The 14,606-nt window shown below is 42.9% G+C and overlaps 1 protein-coding gene across 4 annotated transcripts; it reads right to left on the minus strand.

Annotated features, from left to right (window-relative positions):
- Positions 1 to 44: 44 nt before the first annotated feature.
- On the minus strand, positions 45 to 13,883 carry ano10b (anoctamin 10b). 4 transcript variants are annotated; one of them, XM_019876955.1, is made up of 17 exons: positions 13,755 to 13,883; positions 13,590 to 13,667; positions 12,806 to 12,877; positions 11,190 to 11,437; positions 9,536 to 9,709; positions 8,824 to 8,961; positions 8,185 to 8,301; positions 5,291 to 5,407; positions 3,243 to 3,581; positions 2,866 to 3,048; positions 2,701 to 2,756; positions 2,527 to 2,601; positions 2,214 to 2,378; positions 1,624 to 1,815; positions 1,420 to 1,557; positions 848 to 964; positions 45 to 374 (listed from the first exon to the last, which is right to left on the minus strand). In XM_019876955.1, the coding sequence occupies exons 4-17, from the start codon at positions 11,428 to 11,430 to the stop codon at positions 351 to 353; spliced, it is 2,076 nt and encodes a 691-aa protein (XP_019732514.1). In that variant the 5' UTR covers positions 11,431 to 11,437; positions 12,806 to 12,877; positions 13,590 to 13,667; positions 13,755 to 13,883; the 3' UTR covers positions 45 to 350. The 4 variants fall into 4 exon arrangements, with proteins under 4 accessions (XP_019732514.1, XP_019732513.1, XP_019732515.1 ...); XM_019876954.1 differs by having other exon boundaries at positions 13,590 to 13,670; XM_019876956.1 differs by lacking the exon at positions 12,806 to 12,877 and having other exon boundaries at positions 13,590 to 13,670.
- Positions 13,884 to 14,606: the final 723 nt, after the last annotated feature.

A 14,606-nucleotide genomic window follows, 5' to 3' on the forward strand; every position in this document is an offset into this window, starting at 1 on the left:
AAAATTTATTTATTTATTTAGTCTAAACTAAATAAATAATTTATTTTATTTATTTAGTCTAAACTCATCACCATCAGCCATATTTAAAGTCTGAAGGATGTTTTTAAATTCACTCTGAATAGCTTTTTCTTCATCTAAGACTGGGGTATAACATTTTACTGTTGTGAATTTGTAATAAAATCTTTTTTTTTTTTTTTTTTAATTGAATAAAATAAATAACGTGATTTGTCTCCAAAGTATAAAATGGCACCTTTAAAAACTATGGATGATGAGTATGCAGGCACAGCATCGGACTATTGAAGCTCAAAAATTGTTCGTTTTGGGTCCAGCTGATCCATTGCTTCACAGATTCAGGATTCCTCAGAAGGGAGGTTCTGAAAGAGAAAGCAAGAATACATTTTACAAGCTAAAACTAAACCTCGAAAAGCTAAAAAGCAACATTCAAGACAATCAACGTTGATTTTTGTCTTTATGCAACACCATGATAACATTTAAAATAAGACAATTAAGATGTGATTGAAATGAAGACGCCCATCTCAAATTGAAGAGGTTTCACAAAATGGCATTTCGGATTAATGGAAATTTTATACAGAGTACCTCTATTTTCAGAGTCATATCATCGAGAAACATCATGGCCGAACATTAGCAATAGGTATTTTTTCCAGGTGACTGTCCTGTATGACAGCAGCCCCACGTTTGGTCTTCGGTCAGAAGACAATCTGTAATGATGTCCATGACGGCATTTCTTGATTGGAGATGATATGCCGAACCTCTCATGAGAATTTTAGATTTTAATGTTGTATCATTTGTCTTGAAGTAACAGGGAATGGACCGCAATTGTGCTGACCTGCTGTCGTAAAGCCTGCATGGACGTGTACTGCATGTGGGCCCTCTTTTTTCGGACCCACTCTGGTTCGTCTGGAATCAGGGCTGCCACAATCACCTTGACTACGATGAGAACATGCTGCAAAAACATTTGAAAACATCAGTTGAGCATGCACTCGGGAAAATGAATCACGTCAAAACGGAAAGTATTTCAACGGTACATAAACCATGCGGGTTGTTTATATCGGATAAAGTCAACCTCCAAGTATTCCAAATGCACCGCAGTAATTCATAATGAATATATACTTTCGTTAACACAATGGATTTATAAATGCTGAATACATAAATCTGCCTTTATGAAAAATACATAGGATTTGTTAGTTCTGTCAGATAACTGTCATTTTTAATTAATCCAAACAATTAGCCCAAAAGATTTCGGTAAGTGTGCAAAGCCAAGTCATGCGTCTCTATAGCTAGGTTCAAAATGCAGACAAATCTGACCCTGATCGGAATTTTTTTGCCCATCTGGACTTTCATATGTAGTCTCAGATCGGATACTAGCGAGCCTAGCCTCTGCATGAGGAGCCCTTCTACCTCAGCCAAAATGGCCATCAGCACGATGTCGGTGTTGCTCATCTGGCCCTCATGATGCATCCTTTGCAATTGTGGAGACAGTGTCAACAGCCAGCAGTTAGACACCACCGCGACGAAACTCAGGATCTCAAACGCAATCTGGAGGACAAGACAATGACACCAGTTTTCTTCGTCACAATTACGCCCGTTGCCTGATGTGCTGACCTGCCATACACCCATGTTGGCCGCGGGGGCGGAGAACGGCTTGCGGAAGAGTTTGCAGATCTTGTAGGCGTCGGAGCGGATCTCCATTACGTTGTTGATGAGCAGCAGCACGGCCGTCAGAGGGTAGACGCACGAGAAAAGACTCAGATAGCCAAACTGAACCAGGAGCTCAATGTATTCGGCAAATAGGCCCTGGTGGGAAACATAAAGTTGTCAAAGACTCCTTGCCTACTTTCCTGTGCATGAGTCCACATTATGCCTTCACACCCCCAAGACTAAATCTGATAGACAAATCCACAGAGACATCAAGTATGTAAGTTCTCACATCGGTTATGTGTCGGTTATCAGATACCAACAGAACGCACTGCAGTTCTGCTTACCTTATGACTTTGACATGATAGCAGGGGCGTCTCACTTATGGGGGATGTGGGTTTCAGACTGGCACCCCACTACCCCCAATCGTTTTTGGGTCAATTTCACACACTCGGCAAGTCAACAAGTGAAGTTTTCATGATAGTTGATGTCCCTTTTCAATAGTTTGCGCCTCAAAATGCCATCAACATTGTTTCTGATTGAAAATGTTCACTCACAGGGAACACTGGCAGGGTGATTTGATTCCTAAATTTGTCTTCCTCTGGGTCATCTTCAGTTTCCGTCCTGTGGGGGGCACTAATGAAGTGATCCACAAGGAAAGGTACCACCACTTCTGTCACCTGGTTCACCAACTGGGTCACGATCAGCAAAGATGCCAGGCGCTGCACATAGACAGAAATGTTTCATTTGGGGCCACTAGACATTTTTTTTTAAATTCCATATTTCAGTTTGCATTTTTTTTCAGGAAGGCTTCTCATTTGTTGTACAGATGCGGCTGGTGAGTGTTGTAATGTGGGGATCAGCTGTCACCTTACGAAGCAACGGCACATCCTGCTTGACGAATGCAATGTGGAAGAGGACTGCAAAGTAGTTGAAGAATGTGAACTGATGAAACAGGGGGTGGGGGCGGGGGGGGGGGCGGACAGCTGAGTCATCTGACAGTTGGATGATGTAATTATGTCTTTGAAAAAGGTGGAGACTCACCACCAACACTTTTGCTGTCAGGTGGTTCTGGAATGCAGACTCTTCTCTGTGGTTCTCTGAAAGGACACATGAGGGGTGAACATCTCTTTATTGTTTGAAAAAAATGGTTATAGAGGGCAAGAATAAGTTGCAAAATTCAGTTCAAAAGCCTTGCTGCTCACTCACCAAATTCAGTCAAAGACTGGGCCACTCTTTTGTAAACCGTGGCCAGCATATTCGTGTAGACAATGTGAAGCACAGAAGGTGCGTAGAGTAACGTCTGGGACACCATTGAGTCCCATCCGTCGTGAAGCCACATCACTTGGTTCTCCCCCCAGTAGAAACACAGCATGCCAAGGACCACCATCCCTGCACACACATGTGAAACTTCAGCGCTAGGCCGTCTGTCCTGAATGAGTCACACATCCTCTTCTGTAATTTTGTTCCCATCTGTCAGGCTTTGACATACAGTAACTTAGCAACCATAATCAAAAAAGAGAGTAACTAATTGAAGAAGCATTTTGAAAACGTTCACGCCAATCAGGCATCAAGACAAGTCATACCCAAAAACAGTCCAACCACCGGGATAGAGACCAGTGCCATCCGCAGATCCCTCTGCCATTCAGGAAACAGAGGCTCCATACGACCAGTGACAGGGTTCATCCCAAGATGGCCATGGAAACCGGGTCGAGGCTCCGCAAAGCGCTCGGCGAGGTGAAGGGTCCCCCAGCGGTAGGACTGGGAGGAACTGCGACGCTTCCACAGCTCCATGAACACGGTGGACCAGAGCATGCTGAACACAGCCTGGATCATGTGACCACTCGCGGTGAGTCCGGCGTCCTCCTCGTGGATCTCGGCCTGTGAGCCGGCCACTGCCTCCACCGCTTCCTTCTGAACCTCACCTGAGAACAACACGAAACACCTTAAATGTCGCAAATACATTAGACCATGAAGTCAAAGTCACATGTGGGGTGCTGGTGACGGCCTTGTGACCGAGCAGCTCCTGACTCGTGGTGGTGGTGCCTTGGAGTGTGTCTGAAAGCGCCGCTCTCAACAAATGCAGTCAGTATAATGGGCGGCAATGGTGATTTAAATTTGGAGTCATTTGTTTTAAATTGACATATGCCAGTCGTGAAATCCGTAGAAGTGTTTCCCGCGTGCACGGCGGAAAGCGTTGCAAGGCAGCGCTTCAACAACAGCCAGCTCATTCGCTTCTCAACTAATGGGACAGTTCCAAATATACATTCAGTCATGAGCGCTGTCGTCTGGTTAAAGTACTTTTATTAGGCTCATTAAATACAGAATAAAAATACACATGCAAATGAGCCGCGTACATCACTATGGAAGATCCGTAAGTCAATTTCACATGTAAAGTGTGAAATATATTCCAAATAGAGCCCTGGAATTCACGTTTTAGGAAAACTTCACATGTGCGGGCCTTGCAGGCATCCTCAGAATTCGGTGGCTGCGTCACTTTTCAAGTGGGTGTGTCAGAAGACTACACGGGATCATGTCCTTGCTTGAAAGTGAGTAAAAAAGGCACGCAAGGAACTTTAGTGCGAAAGGGAGAATATGCCCATTTAAGTGCATGTGTGGACGCTAGCACAAGCAAAGTAGCAAGCAAGCGCTATGACTTGTGACTGAAGTGTTGCCTACTAAGCAACGTTTTGTCATATTTAGCTATTTTTTTCCAACCCCTCTAGCAACGATATTTCCGAAAAAGAGACTGGCGAAAATGACAACCAAGGTCCTACTGTAATTTGGGTGTGATTAAGTGGAACCGTCTTAAAATGGTTCAGGTCCTACTTCAAGGAAATTTGTTACTTTGTTACCATTGGAAGTTTTGAATCAGAGTGAATGGCCATGACCTGTCGGGGTCCCTCAGCTCTTGGACTTCTTCGGGGTTAGTCTGTATATGTCACCTTTGGGTCAAATGCTTCAGAACGCCAATGTTAGCTATCGCAGTCATCCAGATGACACACGGCTATATCTAAGCCCCTCAAATGACAGCAGTTTGATCAACTTATTGTCTGGAGAAAATTCACAACTGGATGAATCAAAATTTCCTTCAGCTAAACCAAAACAAAACCGATGTTATTGTTTTCGGCAATAACGAAAAGAGGATTGCTGTTCTAAACACCTGCAGTCCAAAAGACCAAATCCCAAATCTTTGGGTGCCGTAACACTCAGACGTGACTTTCAATAATCATATCAAATCAATCACGAATTCGGCCTTTTACCAGCTGAAAAACATTCAGACTGAAGAGTTGCATGCTCCAAGCAGACTAGGACAAGCGTATTCATGCTTTTATCTCCACTACACGTGATTAATTTAATGGTCTTCTTACTGGGCTCACTCTGCTGGTGTGTATATTTTCTAAAAGGTCGGGTAAAATGTACGAATGATATTGTTTGGCAGTTATAATTTTAAAAACATGATCATAAGACAACATTGTGACTGAAATCATTTTGGAAAATGCCCTATTTATTTACAATTGTACTTCTTTCATTTCAACTTCATTTACATAACAATAACAATGAGGTGAGTCTTGTGTGTCTATCTCAACATTGAATACCGGTAATGATAAACAAAAGTGTTGCACATACTTACTGGAGAAGTATGTGATGCAAAGGCCCAGAATAGCCGGTGGCAACAGAGACCAAGTGTAGAAATCAAGGAAGCTGAAGTAGAATCCCACCGTGCTCCCAAAATACGCATTGACCGAATCTGACAGTGAAATACAGAAGAGATGATATGAAGTACATACGGGCACAGACAAAGCAGATACGGTTCCCCTCCAAAAGTATCGGAACGGCAAGGTCAATTCCGTTGTTTTTGTTGTACAGCACAGTAATCCCTCGTTTATCGCGGGGGTTACGTTCCAAAAAGAACCAGTGATAGGTGAAATCCGTGAAGTAGTGAGCTTTATTTTTTACAGTTATTATACAATACTGAACTACGTATACAATGAAACCAAAGACTAAAACCTGTTTTCAGGCCCAAGCACAAAAAAACAAACATTTTCAACAAATAACTATTATAGTTTTTGGAAATACTGAACTGTAAAATAATATTTTTAATACCAGTAGTCAGTACGAGGTTGGACTGTTCACATCGGTCAGTGCCTTATCCAATCAGGATGCAGAACGCAATTCACTGTTTAAAAGCATTAAAAAAAAAAACTGCACTAAAAAAATTCCGTGAAACAGCAAAGCCACGGAAAGTGAACCACGTTAGAGCGAGGGATCACTGTATACCGAAGACATGTGGGTTTCCGATCAAAAGATGGCTATCACACTAAAGTTCAGCATTCCAGCTTTTGTTTCACGGCATTGACGTCTAGATGTGTTAAATAGCTCAGAACAGAGCATCTTTTGCATGAAGCCACCCACTTTTGAAGTGAGCAAAATTATTGGAATCAACTCGTTGGAAATTTTCCAGGCCTTCACTGCAGCCTCTTTCAGTTTCTTGTTTGTGGGGGTTTCCTCCTTCAGCGCCTTCCTCAGAAGGTCAAACGCAGGCTCTATTGCAGACCCGGCCAAAGTACGGCCCGGGGGCCACACCCGACTCATCCACAGCCTTTGACCCACCCCCACAGTGACCCTGAAGTCAAAGTAAAACTATGTGGTGCTTTTATTTTGAAAGTTGTTTTTTCTTGTACAAAGGCGGTAACAAGCAAAAGCTGCAAAAGCGACTTTCCTAACCCTTCTAGCAACAATTTTTCCAAAAAAAGAGACTAGCAAAAATGACAGCAGTGGTCCGACTGCTAGCAACATTCTTATTTCCTGCACATGAAGAGGGCCAAGAAGATCTGGCCTGATAATATCCATCCATCCATCCATCCATTTTCAACAAAACCCTTATCCTGAACAGGGTCGCAGAGGGTGCTGGAGCCTATCCCAGCTGACTTTGGGCGGAAGGCAGCCTACACCCTGAGCTGGTTGCCAGTCAGTCACAGGGCCTGATAGCATTCTATGCAAATCTGCAATTTCATATCCTGCATGGTGTATTATAAATCAGCACTAAATCATGATTCATCACTGTCAATAATGTTATGCTTGGTACTTGTCTAAAGATAGATGGGAGTTTGGCGGTTGGTGCACAATATTATCGTTATAATTTTTACAGTGTTAAAGATGTAATTTAATGACCATTTATAATTAATAATTAGAATGACGTACTTTCCAAATGAATACCAAAGCATACCATAGCTACACATGGGAATTTATTGAAACAAAACAATATGCTTTTTTCAAAATACATCAAAAATAATATAGACAAGTTTGAGGTTACCGTGTTGGCTTGGCCCTGGGCAAGCGTTCCCATTTTTCATGTAGCCCCTTTGCAAAATTAATTGCCCACCGCTGATCTTTTGGGTTATGGTCCCGTGATTGACATGGCCAGTCTAAGACCTTCCACTTTCCCCCCCTGATGAAGTCCTTTGTTGTGTTGGCAGAGTGTTTTGTACCAGTGTCTGGTTGCATGATGAAGCTTCTCCCGATTAGTTTGGATGCATTTTTGGGTAAATTGCCAGACAAAACAGTTTGGTCGACTTCAGAATTCATTCCGCTACGGCCATCATGAGTTACATCAACAAAGAGACTCGTGGGTCCATTTGAGAAGAGGCCATGCAAGCCCAAGCCATGACATGACCTCCATCATGCTTCACAGACAAGCTCGTTTGTTTTGGATCATAAGACGCACATCCTTTCTTTCACCCGACTTTGACCTTTCCATCATTTTGGTAGAGGTTCATCTTGGTCTCATCGGTCCATAAAAATTTGTGATTCATTTCTGTAAAATTCTTTGCAAAATCCAATCGGGCCTTCCAATTTTTTATTATAATGCTCAATTAGTTTGATTGAGATATTAATGGATGGATGTTTATTGGTGATGTTGTTTGTTGTGGTGCAGCACCGCAGTGCACAACAAACCAAACTATGATGCAATGCAGTCTTAGGTCACTCCAAAATTAACAACAGTAATGTACCTCCTGTTAAGTTGTAACCACTGAGACATCACCAAAGATGATTTTTCAAAAACCCTCTGTGTTCCCACTCAGGACAGCCATCTTCTGCAAGGCAATGCGTCCCCTCATTGTGATCTCATAAGTGGGGGAATGGATTCCACTTGGCCACTTATGAAGTCTTGGGGTTGCAGTGATGAGCTAAGCACGGGAGGCAGACTACTTCAAATGATTCCTCCTAAAAAGAAATCAGCAATAACTTCTAGACCACGTGGAAGAAAACTTTCAGCCACGTGTGACCTTAAGGTCATTACTAGGATGCATAAGGGACTAAATACATCTTCTAGTAAACATTAGTGCAAAATATCACCAAACATGGTTCATGTAGCTTTAGATTGCACACACACACACACACACACACACACACACACACACACACACACACACACACACACACACACACGCACACACACGCACACGTACACACACACAAAATAATCCAACGGTGTGGGTATGTCAGTCATGCACATTCACTTACCCAGTGGTTGTGACAGCTGGTTCCCAGAGTACCAGGATTTACTGAGCTCTTTCAGTCTTGCCCTGTTATGTAGGGGGAACGTCTCCACAACCACGCCAGCGGAGGTCATCTTCTGCCCTGCAAAACCACTCGGGATTACACATTTCATCAAAACAACACTTGGAGGGAAGGTCCTGAACCACGCAGTAACCAAGCCATTACCATGACATACAGTAAGCAGTAACATACAGTACGCTCTGACAGAGATGCTGAGGGAAGCGTTTTCGTGATCAAACGTGAGAAGCCAACAACGGCTGAGATCAGCAATGCATAGGAATGCATTATGTAGCTTAACCCTGGCTGGGATTTGACAGCAAAAAATAACATACCTGTCATGACAGTTAAAAATCAATAATGGCTTTTTTTTTTTGTTTTTGTTTTTCGGGGGTGGGGGGGTCACGTAATTTTATGAAATACGATGAAGTTATTTAAGGGTCATATGTATTGCCCGACATTCAAATCAATAAAATGTGTTCTGTTGTGACACAAAGTAGAATCCAGGCACGATTGAACATGAAGCAATTGCTGTGTTTGAAAGAGACAAAGAAATCCTGTTTCTTGTCAACCATGATTTCTATTCCATCCTCCTGTAGGACTCACAGATGTTGTCTCGGTGTTGTAGGGTGTAGTTGTCAGCCAGACCAGGTATCCTCACATCCCTCCGCGCACGCAGACCCTCCAGCTCATACTTGATGATGTACTGTCTCTCAGCAAGCGTCAGGAAGATCTCTATGTTGTCTGTCAAACAGGGACGGAAAAGGTCCGTTCGACAACATGCAATAAAACCTCTAATTGTGAAGTATCCGACTACGCTGAAAAGATATCTTCGCGCACTCAAGTTCACATGAAGCAGAAAACCATTTCCACAAAAACTTGAAAGCCGAAAATCCAAGTCAACCCAAAAAGCTTGAAGCACACCTGTCAATCATGAGACATTTAATTTTAAAGACTCCAGATGCTTCAAAGGAGAATGAATGTTTAAGAATAATTTGATTGACTTCTCATTCACTTGCATTTGTTTATCTTAACACGTTCAACAAAATAATACGATTTTTGGGGCTTGTTTATCGTTAACATTTTCTTTTGACAACCGTAAAGTACCAGACATTTGAAACCCATTAAATATAATCAAAGTTCTTTTGTGTTTTTTTTTTACATCATTTCATTTTTGCTCTTTTATTTTTGACTGAAATCGATTTTCCAATTTGAGCATTTACTCACAATTTTATCACTAAGCGTGTCAGATGTCTCCTTGTTCTTTCTGTCACTTATTTTTTTCTTCATTCTTTCCTCCATCATTCTACTTGTTTACCTGAATGTCGAAAGTTGTCTCTGTCGTCGTACGAGAACGTCTCCATTTCCCCAGTGTTATACGTCTTGCACAGGCCCAACTCCTCAGTGGCTTGTAACAATGTGCACCGTGGGGCGGAGACCATGATGATGTCACCAGTGGCATCTTCACCTGGATGGGCCAGCAATGCTGCACCTGGGGAAGTGGAGGAGTTATCTACACTCTTATTTTGCCCCAAAGGGTAAAGAACAAGAACAAAATGGAGTTAATTATTTCACTGAAAAAAATATGAACCTTTTCTTATTAGAAGTCTTGATTTTACTTAACATTTTTGCCGTAACATCCACCTGAGGGAAAATGACCTGTCATGTTGTGCATGTGCATGAGTCTTTATTTTATTTTTGTCTTGAACTCACATTGCACACGCAGAGAACATTTGTGCACGTGACACTTTATTTTTTTGGGCATTTATCCTATCCATGAGTAGCAGTGAGCAGTGAGCCTGTCGTGCCCAGGGCCCGCTGATGAAAGGGAACTGGCTGGAGCGAACCTGACACATTTTTGGTTCAAGGGGGAAAACAGGGAAAATGCATTTTGTTGTATTAGCAGAAAAATGAACAAGCAAACCTCACACACACACACACACACACACACACACACACACACACACACACACACACACACACATGCACAAAAGGTCAGATGTTCAATCGAAGAGTGTGAGAATTTGGGGTCCTATTAAAAAAAAAAAGAGTTAAAAAAAAAAACAGGACTTCAGGCCCCATGACTTCAAAATGACTGGGAGACAATTACAGGCTCCTTCCAGCATGTTTAAAGACAAACATATCAAATGAAATATATTCTTTCCTTCTGGTCCCACGTCAATGTAGATTCTTGGTGTTTGACCTGTGTGTCGGGTTTGACTTGTAACTTACTCAACTCAACTCAACTGTATTAAGAGAGCACTTTAAAACAACCAGTGGAGCAAAAATAATTCATACAACAACAAATAATAAAACACTAAATAAATAACAAAGACAGTAGAAAGCACAAAAACAGTCCAACTAAAAGCCAAGTCTCATGCTGAGTCATGTACTTTTTCAAACCTTGCTCACTAAAAAATGCTGGGTTGTTCCCTAACCCACTCATTGGGTAGCTTTGGATTTTCAGCAGATTGGGTTACTTTTACCCACATTTGGGTCCATTCTTTTGACACAGCAACTTGGGTTGAAAATTGGATTTGGGCGGCTGAAGAGCTGAAGCATTCTCAGAAAACATGAGTGGCGGCTGGACGGCTCAGTGGGCCACTTATTTTGGACAGAGGGGTTGGGGGGGAAGACCTGGTCAGTTGGCTGTTCCATTGTTGTGTGAGGTACTGATAACATGGTCATTAATCCCTTGCTAGCTTTCATTCATCTTTCTGGTTAGTTGTTATCCGATGTTGGACCAAAATCTTGACCCAACGTGCTGGGTCACTCAGTGCGTTGGGTATAAATAGTCCAGCATCTGCTCTCTATAAAAGTACACACACACACACACACACACACACACACACACACACACACACACACACACACACACACACACACACTACTATACAAAAAAATGAGGGTGCACTTCAGATGAAATGTCATGTTTCTGTGTACAAATTCACTGAGTGCATGAAGTATCTCACCTCCTTCTTTCTGTGGAGTTCCAATCAATTTGATGAGCCATCTTTTGGTCTCAGGACGGACCTTCTCACCAAGTTTCACCAGAACCAGTGGCTCAACCCGCTCCGACACACAACAAGGGCAGCTAACCTTTGTCCATCCCGGCCCTGTTGCCGTAGTAGCCGTGGCCTTGTCACTTGGTGACTTCTCAGGGTGCACCTCAAAGATGCTTCCTCCATCGTCGTCACATCCTGCCTTACTCATGATGGCACTGAGAAGAAGAAGAATGTGGCGAAATGAGCAACAGCAGTCTTAAAACATAGATGTGCCAGATTGCTTCTTTCACCAAATTGCTTGATTTACCAATCACATTTTGAAAGAACCCGTGAAAACTCTTTGGAAATATAAAAACAGCAACAACAAAGATTTTGTTATTTTCCCATTGAGAGAGAGATTATATTCTTGTGCTCCTTAAATTATTCAATGTTGTGCACATGAGCCTCCTTGTTGATGTGGAATTAATGTCCTACAGAGCATTATTGGTGTTGTGACTCTCTCCAACCCCACACTGTCTTGGTGGAATTCGGATTCAGACAAAGACCCTAATGTAGTTCTCGTGGTGTCGATAGCCAGCTATTTTCTTTCGGGTGAGGTGGAAGAATTGAGGGAGGAAAACAAGAGCACTTTCAGACTTTGTGTTGTTTTTTTAATCATGACTTTGCTCGACAGGCTGCACATTTAAAAAAAAAAAAAAAAAAAAAAACAGACAGTGCACATGACTTTCTGGTTCATCACAGCCTTATGACCAACAAATAAATGTCTATTGTTTTTACTTCTTACTGGTGGTTGAAGGACCCAGGAACTCGATGGCAGTAATTTGGTGGTTGGTTGGCAGATGGTGATTTGAAATAGTGCACCCACCTTTACCTTGTAAGATTAACAAAAAATGTTTTGATTTGCTGCAGCATTCAAGAGAGTGGCATGTGACGTGAATGTTAAATGTAGTGTCATGTGTGTGTGTGTGTGTGTGAAGCTTTGTGGACAACCACTGTATGACGCAGATGCCCTGATATATAGTGCACTTCATCCATCCATCCATCCATTTTCCGAGCCGCTTCATCCTCACAAGGGTCGCGGGGGGTGCTGGAGCCTATCCCAGCCGTCTTCCGGCAGTACACGGGGGACACCCTGAACCGGTTGCCAGCCAATCGCAGGGCACACAGACACGAACAACCACACGCACACACACTCAACCAAGAGGGACAATTTAGTGTTCAATCAGCCTGCCATGCATGTTTTTGGAATGTGGGAGGAAACCGGAGTACCCGGAGAAAACCCACGCAGGCCCGCGGAGAACATGCAAACTCCACACAGGGGGGCCGGAGCCGGAATCGAACCCACGACCTCTGCACTGTGAGGTCGACGCGCTAACCACTGGAACACCGGGCCGGCCCTCGTGCACTCCATTTACCATTTTAATCACATCAGAGTTTTTTTCTGTTGGACTATGAAGTGTTTTGTTTTGGGGTTTTCTGGGGGCGGGGGCGTATACTGATGGACCACGGAAATTTGCAGAGGACAGAAGCAATGACGAAAGTGCGGTTAAAGTAACTTGATGTACTGACCAGCAGACGTTTACAATTTGGTTCGGCTTGAAAAATGACGGACTGAGGTTGACGGACAGGCGCCCAGGCCCCTGACCAATGACGGACTGACAACATTTTGTAAATTTCCTCCCTTTGGAAATATGTGTTCCAAGATAATAATAATAAACGAGACATTGGTTGTTTAGATATGCATTGAGGAGAATACAGCGATTAATACTCAATTCATTGACCATAAATGACATACCTGGGTGGAAATGCACCATCCCTATATGGCAATCACATTATTGATACAGTATTTTGTCCACCTTCAGGTGGTTATGGTTTATTGATGATCTTATTTAGCTTCATGAAAAGGCCCAAGTATCAGCAGAACATCTCAGTGTGATGCAATGCAAATGTGTACCACTGCAACAACTGCAGTAATACACACAAACACAAATTTGGGCCTTATCTCTCTTGTTAAAAGCAAGATCTTTGAGAGTGTATTGGCGCTCATTTCAAATGTACCAAATGAATGTCCTGTGAGTGTATTCCATGATAACGACACAACACTGTGAATGTATTACATGATAATAACATAACACAACACACTTGGGGAATTTATTGTGAGGCTGCATGTGAAGCACTTTTACAGTTAGAGACTGGAAGTTGTTTTTGTAGACGTATCAAACTGCAATGCAATGACATAGTGAGAGTGCAAAAAAAGGGCAGTCACAAGCGATAGCAGAAGCCACGCATTCAGCTTGAGCTATGATTAGAAGGAGGGAACGAAAGTGACGTGACGTGACAAAGAGGATGAATTAAGAAATACAACACCTGGCAGGGCCTGGGTGATGATGAGATTCTGGTCTCCAGTCCTCCAGCAGGCCTCCAGCAGGCCCACCACACCCCCTACTACTGAGGAACACGAAGAGGGGTTCATCTAAGTCAGCTTTGGTGAAAACAGCAGAAATAACACCCAGTCACTCTGCAAACACTTACTCAGCCCGCAGAGTACTCGCAGCTTTCTTTGCTATGTGTGCGTGTGTGTGTGCGCATGTATGGAAAGAATGCAGAGGAACTTCCTTTGACTGCAGGGTGTGGAGGCTTGTTTGGTTTATATTCAGGCTCCTCCCTTAGGCCTGCTCACCGCCTTACTGCTGTTGTTGCTGCAACCCTGGGTCCTACTGCTCCACCGTCATTTAGATTGTGACATCAGTGAGTGTCCCTTTCTCTTCCTCTCCCTCTCTGACACACACACACACACACACACACACACACACACAGAGTGACTCACAGCTTTCAGAGCACCAATCACCATCGCCAGTTTTCAGCTCCGGTTTGTGAATGGGATTTTGGGCTCAGTTTGAAGAATGTCAATTGGAATCATGATCTTGTAATTCTATGTTGTAGTGTATATGTTTTGCTACGGGCCGTCTATTTGATTTTGGTGTCCTAATTATTTTATGAAGTGACTTGTTGAATTGCTTTTGACTCCCATTAGTGGTGACATACTTTAATTTGGACTTTATGGCGAATTCATCACCTCATCGCCATTCCTATTGTGTACACTGCTCGTCTTTGAAATCTTTTTCAACACTCTTCTCTACTTTGCCAGAGCCACGCCAATCTCATTCACCGTATCTTTCGCCCGTTCCTGGACTTTTTCTTTCTCTCTTTTGTTCAGCCCGCCTGCCCCCAACTGTATAATGGTGCATTGTAGTCACTTTCGTGCACGAAAGTTCGTTCAATCTCAGCTGCTCAACATTTTCAGTTATTTGCTGTTGTATAGCCGATTCTCAAAATGCAAATGACCTGTGGAGTGACAGCTCTAGCAGAGCGAATCCAATCTTT

This window comes from Hippocampus comes, unplaced genomic scaffold, assembly GCF_001891065.2.
Source record: "Hippocampus comes isolate QL1 unplaced genomic scaffold, H_comes_QL1_v1.1 scaffold110, whole genome shotgun sequence".
Taxonomy (NCBI): Eukaryota; Metazoa; Chordata; class Actinopteri; order Syngnathiformes; family Syngnathidae; genus Hippocampus; species Hippocampus comes.